Source organism: Myxine glutinosa, chromosome 7 (genome assembly GCF_964187855.1).
Source record: "Myxine glutinosa chromosome 7, kmMyxGlut1.1, whole genome shotgun sequence".
In the NCBI taxonomy this organism is placed as follows: Eukaryota; Metazoa; Chordata; class Myxini; order Myxiniformes; family Myxinidae; genus Myxine; species Myxine glutinosa.
In genome coordinates, this window is record NC_136267.1 from 163,532,215 (window position 1) to 163,545,873 (window position 13,659).

Below are 13,659 nucleotides of genomic sequence, written 5' to 3' on the forward strand. Positions count from 1 at the left end.
TGGGCTTTGCATTTTCAGATGCTTTCTAATTTAGTTGTTAAATAATGATAAGACTAAAGGAAACAACATAGTTAGTTACCATATGTGTGTATAATTGATTCTTCTTCTTCTTTTGTACGCAGCATCATTGGCTCGGAGCGAGGCTGTGCCGCTGATGCCGATGCCCTCTGTAGGCCACCGCAGGAATTTGTCCATGGTGCCGGCGATAGGTCGCCTACTCTTCGCGAAGGACACAGGAGTGACCTTTAACATCCACCGACTAATGCCAAGTCACCCTGCTTGTGAAACACCGCGATGGCAGTTTATAGCTGGGTCGGGATTCAAACCCAGGCGAGACGGCTTAGAGACGATCGTGCGTACCTCCAGGTCTAGGCCATCCTTGTATCGTCGATTGTAGAATCGAGGTGATCGGTTCGCATCCGATTGGAAACACTCAGTTGAAGGCACATCGATATTTCCGTGCGAGTTAAATAAATAAATACTGCGGCTTTTTGTTTACCCCGTCAGCAACTGTACGAGGGCCAAAAGGGCTTGCACAACCTCTCATGGTCGATGCATTGCAGCGTTTCAACACCCGAGGATTTGGTTTCATATGTGTGGTCAAAACGAGGCAACCCATCCCAAGCGCCAACAGCCCAACAATTGTCGGTAGTGTGTCGTTTGGCGAAGGTGTGGAATGAATGAGCTTGGATTTAAATTGAAAATGGAGCGGTGCAGGGATATTGGCAGGACCTGTCGCTCGTATGTGGATGGGTCATGGTATCTGGTGTTGGTGTAGCACAGGCATGATGGGCCGAATGGCCACCTACTGTGCCAGTCACTTGTATACCTTGTATACTTTGTATGTCCTTGTATACCTTATACACCTTGTATACTTTGTATGTCCTTGTATACCTTGTATGTCCTTGTATACCTTATATACCTTGTATACTTTGTATGTCCTTGTATACCTTGTATGTCCTTGTATACCTCATATAATTTGTATACTTTGTATGTCCTTGTATACCTTGTATGTCCTTGTATACCTTATATACTTTGTATGTCCTTGTATACTCAAGTTCTGTCACTCAAGCTTTTCGGTCTCACTATCTGCCATGATCTTTCCTGGGAAAACCACATTTCCAAGCTGGCCTCCAAAGCCAGTCGCCGACTGGGCATCCTCCGTCGTGCGAAGTCCTTCCTTGGCACACCTGAGCTCCTCACCACATACAAGGCTTTCATCTGCAGCTCAATGGAATACTGCTCTCCCCTCTGGGCTGGTGCTCCTGCCTCACACCTAGCCCGTCTTCACGCTGTTAAAACCAAAGCATTCAGAATCATTGGAATCTCCCGCGATGAAGCTAACTCCAAGGGCCTCTCACTCACTCACCGCAGGCAGGTTGGTGGTCTTTCCGTCTTCTACCGACTCCTCTCTGGCCTTGCCCCCCCAGCTCTCTCTGGGCTCTGTCCCGCAAATATTCCTACAGGTCGCACAAGATCTGCCTGCAACCCTCTTATGGTCAAACTGCCAAAATCAAGACTCTCTGCTCACCTTCACTCCTTCATTCCTCTTTTCTCCCACCTCTGGAACAAACTCCCTCACTCTCTTCAATCCCACTCCACCCTCCAGGTCTTTAAAACAGCTGTTCACCACCATCTCTTATCTTCCCCCATCCAAAACCTTGATCTTTTCTACCCCCGCTAATTTCACCCCAATTCCACTTTTTTGAAATACCAACTTCTGTCCTGGAAGTCCTTGGTGTCCTTGTGTTTTATACTTCTCCCTCCCCCCCCCCCCCTTCCCACGCCTCCTCCCCCCAAGCCCTCTCCCTTCCACACATCTCCCTGCTCTCAAATGTTGTTTGTGTGCTTCCCCTTCTCTCCCCATCTTGTTTTCCGCTTCCTCTTTTTATATATTTTGTTTGTCTGGTTGATTTGTTTGTGAAGTAAATGTTAGCTCTTTCACGAGCCTCGATTCAGTATACAAAAAATAAAAAAAAATAAAAAAATACCTTATATACCTTGCATACTTTGTATGTCCTTGTATGTCCTTGTATGTCCTTGTATGTCCTTGTATATCCTTGTTTGTCCTTGTATGTCTTTGTATGTCCTTGTATACCTTGTATACCTTATATACCTTGTATACTTTGTATGTCCTTGTATACCTTGTATGTCCTTGTATACGTTATATACTTTGTATGTCCTTGTATACCTTATATACCTTGTATGTCCTTGTATACCTTGTATACCTTGGATGTCCTTGTATACCTTATATACTTTGTATGTCCTTGTATACCTTGTATGTCCTTGTATACCTTGTATGTCCTTGTATACCTTATATACTTTGTATGTCCTTGTATACCTTATATACCTTGCATACTTTGTATGTCCTTGTATGTCCTTGTATATCCTTATATATCCTTGTATGTCTTTGTATGTCCTTGTATATCCTTGTTTGTCCTTGTTTGTCCTTGTATGTCCTTGTATGTCCTTGTATGTCCTTGTATATCCTTGTTTGTCCTTGTTTGTCCTTGTATGTCCTTGTATGTCTTTATATGTCCTTGTATATCCTTGTTTGTCCTTGTATGTCCTTGTATACCTTGTATGTCCTTGTATGTCCTTGTATGTCCTTGTATATCCTTGTTTTCCTTGTTTATCCTTGTTCATCCTTGTTTATGATTGTATATACTTGTTTATGCTTGTATATCCTTGTACATCCTTGTTTATGATTGTATATACTTGTTTATGCTTGTATATCCTTGTTTTCCTTGCACATCCTTGTTTTCCTTGCACATCCTTGTTTTCCTTGTCCATCCTTGTATATCCTTGTTTGTCTTTGTATATCCTTGTTTGTCTTTGTATATCCTTGTATGTCTTTGTATGTCTTTGTATGTCCTTGTTTTCCTTGTTTATCCTTGTTTTCCTTGTACATCCTTGTTTATGATTGTATATACTGTCTTGTTTATGCTTGTATATCCTTGTTTTCCTTGTACATCCTTGTTTACGATTGTATATACTTGTTTATGCTTGTATATCCTTGTTTTCCTTGCACATCCTTGTTTTCCTTGTATATCCTTGTTTTCCTTGTCCATCCTTGTTTATGCTTGTATATCCTTGTTTGTCTTTGTATACCCTTGTTTGTCTTTGTATATCCTTGTATGTCTTTGTATGTCTTTGTATGTCCTTGTATGTCCTTGTATATCCTTGTTTGTCCTTGTTTGTCCTTGTATGTCCTTGTATGTCTTTGTATGTCCTTGTATACCTTGTATATCCTTGTATGTCCTTGTATACCTTATATACCTTGCATACTTAGTATGTCCTTGTATGTCCTTGTATATCCTTATATATCCTTGTATGTCTTTATATGTCTTTATATGTCCTTGTATGTCCTTGTATGTCCTTGTATATCCTTGTTTGTCCTTGTTTGTCCTTGTATGTCCTTGTATGTCTTTATATGTCCTTGTATATCCTTGTTTGTCCTTGTATGTCCTTGTATACCTTGTATGTCCTTGTATGTCCTTGTATATCCTTGTTTTCCTTGTTTATCCTTGTTTTCCTTGTACATCCTTGTTTATGATTGTATATACTGTCTTGTTTATGCTTGTATATCCTTGTTTATCCTTGTTTTCCTTGTACATCCTTGTTTATGATTGTATATCCTTGTTTATTGTTGTATGTCCTTGTTTTCCTTGTACATCCTTGTTTATGATTGTACATCCTTGTTTATGCTTGTATATCCTTGTTTTCCTTGTATATCCTTGTTTTCCTTGTACATCCTTGTTTATGCTTGTACATCCTTGTTTATGATTGTATATCCTTGTTTATTGTTGTATATCCTTGTTTTCCTTGTACATCCTTGTTTATGATTGTACATCCTTGTTTATGCTTGTATATCCTTGTATATCCTTGTATATCCTTGTTTTCCTTGTACATCCTTGTTTATGCTTGTATATCCTTGTTTTCCTTGTACATCCTTGTTTATGCTTGTATATCCTTGTTTATGATTGTATATCCTTGTTTATGCTTGTACATCCTTGTTTATGATTGTATATCCTTGTTTATTGTTGTATATCCTTGTTTATGATTGTATATCCTTGTTTATTGTTGTATATCCTTGTTTTCCTTGTACATCCTTGTTTATGATTGTACATCCTTGTTTATGCTCGTATATCCTTGTTTTCCTTGTATATCCTTGTTTTCCTTGTACATCCTTGTTTATGCTTGTATATCCTTGTTTTCCTTGTACATCCTTGTTTATGCTTGTATATCCTTGTTTTCCTTGTATATCCTTGTTTATGCTTGTATATCCTTGTTTTCCTTGTATATCCTTGTTTATGCTTGTATATCCTTGTTTATGCTTGTATATCCTTGTTTATGATTGTATATCCTTGTTTATGCTTGTATATCCTTGTTTTCCTTGTATATCCTTGTTTTCCTTGTACATCCTTGTTTATGCTTGTATATCCTTGTTTTCCTTGTACATCCTTGTTTATGATTGTACATCCTTGTTTATGCTTGTATATCCTTGTTTTCCTTGTATATCCTTGTTTTCCTTGTACATCCTTGTTTTCCTTGTACATCCTTGTTTATGCTTGTATATCCTTGTTTTCCTTGTACATCCTTGTTTATGCTTGTATATCCTTGTTTTCCTTGTACATCCTTGTTTATGCTTGTATATCCTTGTTTTCCTTGTACATCCTTGTTTATGCTTGTATATCCTTGTTTTCCTTGTACATCCTTGTTTATGCTTGTATATCCTTGTTTTCCTTGTACATCCTTGTTTATGCTTGTATATCCTTGTTTTCCTTGTATATCCTTGTTTTCCTTGTATATCCTTGTTTATGTTTGTACATCCTTGTTTATGTTTGTACATCCTTGTTTATGATTGTATATCCTTGTTTATGCTTGTATATCCTTGTTTTCCTTGTACATCCTTGTTTATGCTTGTATATCCTTGTTTACTTTCTATATCTTTGTATATCCTTGTAAATATACGCAGTATCGAATGCTTTTCAAAAAATGAAGCCATAAAAAGAAATTGAGAATTTTGGAATGTTTGCCACATTGTTTTCCAAAGACGTTTCAATCTCTGTTGTTCCTGACTGCTGTTTGACCTGATAGGATTGCCATCAAGATGGTGGTGGTCACTTTTATTCACGCCCTGCGTATGGTGGTGGTCTAGTCCTGAGGACTTCCATTCTCAGAGGTTATGAGTTCAAATCCATCTCAAGGTATAGCAAATCAAATTGACAGTTTGGCTTCAAATAAGGAGTAATCAATGAGGTTGGATTATGGATCTTAAGAGTATCCGAAGCTTCTGGAAACTGACCTAGTCTCATGTAAATTTCCCCTGTCACCATGAAATTGCATATAATACCCAGCTGGCTCAATAATGACCTTCAAGGAGGGGCGCCTCCAGGTCAGGTGTACACGTGATGCCAGTCCTGCCAGTCAGATTGTTATGGTTGACTCTTAATGCCCTCAGGGCATTTTGAGATAGTCACTAAAATACTACCTATGAAAAGGTAGTGGTTCTGTAAATCACTCTAATTGAATATAACTTTAAAAAGACACCTGGTGTCCCAGTGATGCGATAAGTGAAACTTTATGATGATGTGAATTGCTGCTGCCATTAATGGGACACTCGCACAGCTGAACAAAATAACTATTCCCAGCACTAACATCCTATGAATGCAGTTATTTATTCCACACCTAAACCCTTAAAATCCTAGTAGACCACCTGCAATGTGTCCTGCCTTTTTCTTTAAATGGCAGTCTTTTTCAGGAAAGTTAAGCCGAGGAGCATGACCTCTGAAAGAGCTGTGCACCACATAAGCCAGCGGGACTGATGAAAAGCAGACGCGAGCACTGGGCAATCCCATACGAAAACTATTCCCACATTACACTTGCTCAATGCACCGCATTCCATGCACGCTGAATAACACTCTCACTTCTGTTAAAGTGACTTAGATATTGTAAATGCACTCGGTGAATATACAAAAACACGTCCATATCACCACCACTAGCACATCAAAGTGAAGCTTTTGTGACAAATACATGAGATAACTGACCGAGTCAGTCGAGCGAATGAATATCGGTCCAGGAGTCAATAATGTCTAGAACGGCCTTGGTAGAGCCAGCCTGAACAGTTTACGTTTTGTATCCCACTGATAGGCCGGATTTGAATCTTAACCAAAATCCAATCAATTTGTCCTTGTCACACGCACAACCAGTCTACCAAGTTTTGTCCAAATCCGTCGATAACTTTTTGAGATATCCTGCTATGCATCGTTTTTGGCCCTATCTCTCAATGGTGAAGAATCACTTAGAAAATTAAATAATTATCATATCCGAATCCACATTCAGATCTACACCAAAATCCAATCAATTTGTCCTTGTCACACACACAACCAGTCTACCAAATTTTGTCCAAATCCGTACATAACTTTTTGAGATATCCTGCTATGTATCGTTCTTGGCCCTATCTCTCAATGGTGAAGAATCACTTAGAGAATTAAATAATTATCATATCCAAATCCACATTCAGGTCTTCACCAAAATCCAATCAATTTGTCCTTGTCACACACACAACCAGTCTACCAAGTTTTGTCCAAATCCGTACATAACTTTTTGAGATATCCTGCTATGTATCGTTTTCGGCCCAATCTCTCAATGGTGAAGAATCACTTGGAAAATTAAATAATTCTCATATCCGAATCCACATTCATATCTTCACCACAATCCAATTAAAAATTTTCTTGTCCCACACACAACCTGTCCACCACATTTTGTCCAAATCCTTCCATAACTTTTTGAGATATCGCTAGTTCACAAACAAACAATGATGGATGTCAGGTGGTAGCCTGACGGGTACAACGAAAATCTAGAGACTCAATAGTTTATTGATTAATTGCTTTATTAAAATAAATAAATAATAATCGTAAAATAATTAATTTGTTAATCAATTGGCTAATAGCATACCTATACCACCACTGTTTCATCCGAATCTGTAAGTTTTTAAAATTAATGATTTAACAAATCGAAAAAATTTAATAATTCATCGACTAATTGATTAATCAATGAAAAGGTAGCAGAAAAGGTAGCGGTCACTTGGTCATTGATGTGTCCAAATATCAGCTTCCTATCTCAAAAGGTGCCTGAGATATTGTCCACATGAGAAAGAAAATAACCAAGTAGCCAATAAATCGATAATAATTAAGTGATTAATTGATTAATCAAAAAATGGAAAATACAGTTTTTGCCATAGCAGGTCCTATTAGGATGTTGTACAGACTCCCTATTATGCCTAAATTTGAGCTTACTAGCTCGAAGGATGGCTGAGATATCGCCCGGACAAACAATCCAGAAAACCTTGACCTTTGACTTATATAGTCAAAAAACATTGACAGCCTTACGTTTGGCCTTCGGAATCCTCTGGTAAAGTTTGATGAAGATAGCTGAAGGTGTTCGTCAGTTATTGCACTCACAGACAAACAAACAAACAAACAAACAAGACAGACAAACAGGGGTGAAAACATAACCTGCGCCCACCTTTGGTGGCGGCCGGCGGGGGTAAATATGGTCAGCTGGTTGTACCAATGCCCTGTAAATCACATCAGAAAATCAGAACTTGGTACAATGTCAGGGTACCGGCACACCATGGCCTATTCTTTCCGAAACACACTAAAGAATGTTAACGTCCACTTGCGGCATCAGGAATTGAATTCAAACGACACAGCTCGAGGCACCAACGCAATCTCAGAGTTATCCAATCAGCACCGGTAACTTATACCGAGAACAATTCATCACGCTCAGCAAAGGGAGCGGAGACTGTGAACTGGGTCATCGTTCTGTTTATTTTGCAAATCAAGAAATTAGTTAACCCACTCATGATAGCACAGATAAATCCACTATGTAAGAGAGCTGTTGGTCTGTGTGTGTGTATGTGTGTGTGTGTCTGTGTGTGTGTGTCTGTGTGTGTGTGTCTGTGTGTGTGTCTGTGTGTGTGTGTCTGTGTGTGTGTGTCTGTGTGTGTGTATGTGTCTGTGTGTGTGTCTGTGTGTGTGTCTGTGTCTGTCTGTGTCTGTGTGTGTCTGTGTGTGTGTCTGTGTCTGTCTGTGTCTGTCTGTGTGTGTGTGTGTGTGTGTGTGTGTGTGTGTGTGTGTCTGTGTCTGTGTCTGTGTCTGTGTGGTTGTGTCGCCATTTTTCCATTTTTCGTAGAGATGGCTGAATGGATCTTCGTCAAACTTTCAGAGGTTCATCAGTGAGTGCTGAGGAGTGTTTTAGTCAAAAAAATTATAAATAAAAATAAATAAATATAAATTCTGAAATTTTTTTTTTAGGGAGGGGGGGGGGGGGGGGATAAAAAAAAAGAAATAAAAAATCGCTCAATAGTGCCGAAGCCTTTTTAGAATTAATGACAGTTATATACAAGTACACATTCGCATAACTAAATACAAAACAATCACCAGACATTTGAACACAAAAATAAAACAATTCTGGAAGTGCACGAAGTTGGTAGTACGGCTTCTTCTTCTTCTTCCTGATGGGCATCACACATAACTCGGAAACGTGATGAACGCCACATTCACAAACATATATTCAACGAAAAGGTGATGAACCTCCTTTTACTCCCCCCACTCCCTTCCTAACCCCTCCCTCACCCCTCCCTCCCCCACTCCCTCCCCTGTCCCTCTCCCTCCCCTGTCCCTCCCCGCCCGGGTACTCCTGCTAGTATATAAGATGAAAAGTAAAAGCAGCACTGCAATGTTGATCGACGCTTGTGTCATTTAAGATAAGCTATGAGTCTCCGATACATTGGTGACCGTGGCCAGCAAGAGGACTTCCGTGGGTTCAAGTCCATAGGCCGTCAAATCAGATCAGTATTACATGGCAGACTGAAGAGATAGAGGTGTTATCAAAGTTGTGCCCCATTGGAGTTACCTCTGAGGCCTTACAGCACGACCAACATTTTTTGTAGTATTTCATGTTATTTACAGTTACTTTTACTCTACCAATAACACTTATCCTAATTGTTGAACTGCACATTTTTGAAATATTCAGCATTAACTTCAGCGTTATAATCTTGCGTAAAGATTCTTCAATATCCTCACCTAGAGTGCAAAGTAAAACAAAGGTTGTGGTATACCCTTCTGTTTGTGCAAACAAGTGATCAAAATGTGTGTTTAAAAAAAACAAGTAAACAAACAAATAAGGTTCATCACAAAGTACAAAGCGCGGCGTTCATTCTTAACCCACCAAACCGAATTCCAACATCCTTGGCACGCAGATGTTCCATCGATTAGGGTTAAAGATCCTTTGACTCCCAGCCCGAGACAATCTCCCAGAACTATCGCTCCCGGCTGCACTCAGGATAGACTAAAACACACCTGGCCGGTAACTGGTGTGTGTTTAAAGATGGTCCGTGGAGATAAGCCTCCATCAGATGTTTTCTTCACGTCTTTGTCTGTCTTTTCCTTCGGCCCACCAGCAAATAAATCTAAATTCCGTCAAAGGTAAACAAGGTCACCTTTTGGGGGCATAGAAGCTCACCTCAAACCGTCAACAAAATCACTTTGTACCGAACTCGAAGGTGAAAGAATGTGACGTAAAGTATCCTTTCGATTTCAAAGCTAATGGTTTACTTTCTAAGCTCGAAGGGGGTATGTTGAATGTTTAAAAAAAAATGAGGTTATTTATATGTAGGAGATGTGAAACTACACGAACACGTGTCAAACACCTGAATAAAAGAACAGTCGCAAAATCCTCTTTTAATTAATTATTATATGACACTATAAGCATGGTGATGGTTTAATGTTTAGGCTCTTTCGGGATATTTATATATTTATATATGTATGTATACATATATATACATATATATATATATATATATAAATATACGAATATATATATATAAATATACGAATATATATACACAAAGAATTAAGTTAAGCACCCCTACACAACGAATTAAGGTAAGCACCCCCTAATATATATTCTTTGTGTATATGTATACATTGGCATATATTCTAAGGTATGTGAGATCAAATAATGATTGGTATGACATTAGCAATTATCCATTGATGAAATTGAGTGATCAAAGTGAAAAAAAGTGATTGGTTGAGTCAGTGATCCGATCACGTGGGTCCTACACACGTTATTGACGCAAAGATCGCTAGAGGTCTTCTCAGAACAATGACTGTACGTTAGAAAACATAAACGTCATCCACACTGTCCGTGATGGACCTATAGCTCCATACTTAAATTGAGGTGAAAATATGCCTAAAATTCCCAAAAAATTTCACCTTAAATTATTCAGAATAAAATATTGAAAACGGCATGATTGTTATGTTTTTATGTGACCATAATATCACTTCTCCAGAAAATATAGCAATATCATGGGTATATTACACTGTTTTGACGACAACAAACTTGTAATGTGCGAGGTTGTAAAAAAACGGGGGGGGGTGCTTAACTTAATTCTTTGTGTATATATATATATACACTAGTATGTATGTATGTATATATATATATATATATATATATATATATATATATATATATATATATATATATATATATATACATATATATATATAAATATACGAGTATATGTATATATAAATATAAAAATATACGAGTATATATATATATATATATATATATATATATAAATATACGACTATAAAATATAAGAGTATATATATATATATACAAATATAAAAATATACGAGTATATACAGGGTGAGTCAAAAGTAGCGCCCGATTTCTGCTTATATATATATATATATATATATATATATATATATGTATATATATATATATATATATATATATATATATATATAGATATATCTGTCAGTTGATTGTTTGACATTTGTATTACAGTGTACAAGAAGGTATAAATTAATGAATGACATGTTTATCTAACCATTTAGACCTTACACCTCCAGACGCTTACTTATAACGCTCCCCAGAGCTTACACCTCCAGATTTCTTTCTTTGGGGGCTCATGAAAGACCTTGTTTATCGTGAAAAGCCTCGTACCATTCAGGAATTGAAGGCTCAAATCACTGCAAAGTTTGAGGAAATTGATATTGAACTCTGCAAGCATGTGTGCCACTCTGTGCCTGCTCAGCTGCAATTGTGCATCGATCACGAGGGAGAGAACTTTGAAAATTGCAAGTAAAACAGCTTGGTACACTTCCGCAATAATTTCCCCCTGAATAAATGGTTAGATAAACATGTCATTCATTTATTTCTACCTTCTTGTACACTGTAATACAAATGTCAAACAAACAATCAACTGACCATATATATATATATATATATATATATATATATATATATATATATATATATATAAATTTATTAGTATAAAATATACGAGTGTATATATATATATAAATATACGAGTATATATATATATATATGGGCCGGTGCTCCTGCCTCGCACCTAGCTCGTCTTCACGCTGTTGAAACCAAAGCGTTCAGAATCATTGTAATCTCCCGCGATGAAGCTAACTCCAAGGGCCTTTCACTCACTCACCGCAGGCAGGTTGGTGGTCTTTCCGTCTTCTACCGACTCCTCTCCGGCCTTGCTCCCCCAGCTCTCTCTGCGCTGTGTCCCCCAAATATTCCTACAGGTCGCACAAGATCTGCCCTCAACCCTCTTATGGTTAAAATGCCAAAATCAAGACTCTGCTCACCTTCACCCTTTCATTCCTCTTTTCTCCCACCTCTGGAACAAACTCCCTCACTCTCTTCAATCCCACTCCTCCCTCCAGGTCTTTAAAACAGCTGTTCACCACCATCTCTTATCTTCCCCCATCCAAAACCTTGATCTTTTCTACCCCCGCTAATTTCACTTTTTTGAAATACCAACTTCCTTCCTGGAAGTCCTTGTAGTGTCCTTGTGTTTTATACTTTTCCCACCATCCCCCCCCTTCCCACGCCTCCTCCCCCCAAGCCCTCCCACAGATCTCCCGATGTCCCTGCTCTCAAATGTTATGTTTGTGCTTTTCCTTCTCTCCCCATCTTGTCAACCTCTACCCTTATTATATGTTTTGTGTGTGTTTGATTTTTTTGTGTGATAAATGTTAGCTCTTTCACGAGCCTCGATCCTGTAATATATATACATAAAATATGTATACGACTATATATATATATATATATATATATATATATATATATATATATATATTCACTTTATTTTTAAAAGTCGACATTGCTCTCATTCACAATCAAATATTCATCGAGCATCATCATTGGGGGTTAACCCTGGTATATTATTGTATCTTACCCCCTTCCAATTGCTGTTCTGGCATCTATAAAGTGTTAAATTGCTAAACGTCAGCAGAAATCCGCACTTGGAGAATCATCAGCCATCGATTACTTCATCTGAGACCTTTTAACTCTGTCTGTAGGAATGCACGGAGAGCAAGTATCGCCCACATCTCGAGGCCTTAATTGTTGTCACTCTTTGGAACCCTCGTGGACAGGACCCCAGTTATAGTCAGGACAGGTATATAATGAGGGCATTTTCGGCACCTTGCGAAGGAAGCCTTTTCCAAATGTCACTTTTGAAGATTTATATATGGAAACAGAATGTAGCATTCCAATATGGAAATCATACAGGAACATTATTCATTAAAATTAAGTGCAAATGGAAACGAGATGAAAAACTCAAGATTGGAACACTTGCACAAACTGTAGTGCTGTACTAAAACAAGGTAAAACGTAGTAGACTGGTGATATGTGTGTACATATGTGTGAACACACATATACATGCTAAACGTCATATATGAGCTATGAGTGAAGATAGCTGACATCGATTACATATATATATATATATATATTTACAGTATATATTTAACCTCCATGCTCTTCCAGCCAAAGAACCCCAATTCATATATTTTGTGCAGTTTCCTTCGATCGAGTTTGAAATAACAAGGGGCTTATCGTTGGTTAGCTTTCTTGTTTACTTTATACAGCTTGCTCTGACTAGAAGGGCTCAATGATGATTCAGTTGTTAATTCCTAGTCACAGCTGGGGTGATTGACATAGGTATTGCACATCATACATGTCTGGTATCCCTCGGTGGTGTATGATTCTATCTACCATCGACACACCACCTGTATGCATTGAAACTGGTACAATGGCTGATGGGTTGTGTGTTTTTGGGGTTCTCATGCATGTGCTTCATGTCAATGCCTGCAGGTGTGGAGGAACTCGGGACGAGTTTGAAATATGAATAGGCTCACCTTGGGTTAGCATTCTTGGTTGCTTTAAAGGTTTCCGCAGGGTGCACAGGTTTCAGGTTCCCTGCCCCCTCTCTCCCCAACCGCTCCTCCGCCCCCAGGTTGCTGCAGAGCTCACATGGCCAACCATCAAATTCCTTCTGGTGGAATTATCTGAATCTAGGATCACTGCTCACCTCCATTCACTTGTTCCTCTTTTTACCCACCCGTGCCTCAACAGGTCTTCAAGCCAGCTGTTCACTACCATCTCAGATTGTCGTCAATCCAAAACGATCATCTTTTCTACCCTCAGTAACCACAACCACCTCCCTCTCCACCTCAATCCCTCCTTCTCCTGACAAATTTACACTTTTTCCCTCCTGAGAGTTTCCTTCTGTATCCATCTTGTCCACCTCATGCATAATCTCCTACCACCCATTCT

The 13,659-nt window shown here is 38.5% G+C and overlaps 2 protein-coding genes across 2 annotated transcripts in view; both read right to left on the reverse strand.

Annotated features, from left to right (window-relative positions):
• The window catches only part of LOC137413263 (CD166 antigen-like), a 165,070-nt gene that overhangs the window by 88,604 nt on the left and 62,807 nt on the right, over positions 1-13,659 (reverse strand). The gene's annotated exons all lie outside the window — the stretch shown is intronic.
• LOC144893025 (uncharacterized) lies at positions 4,477-6,267 on the reverse strand. The gene is made up of 2 exons (XM_078782496.1): positions 4,910-6,267; positions 4,477-4,813 (listed from the first exon to the last, which is right to left on the reverse strand). Coding segments are annotated over exons 1-2 (327 nt in total). The 5' UTR covers positions 4,912-6,267; the 3' UTR covers positions 4,477-4,488.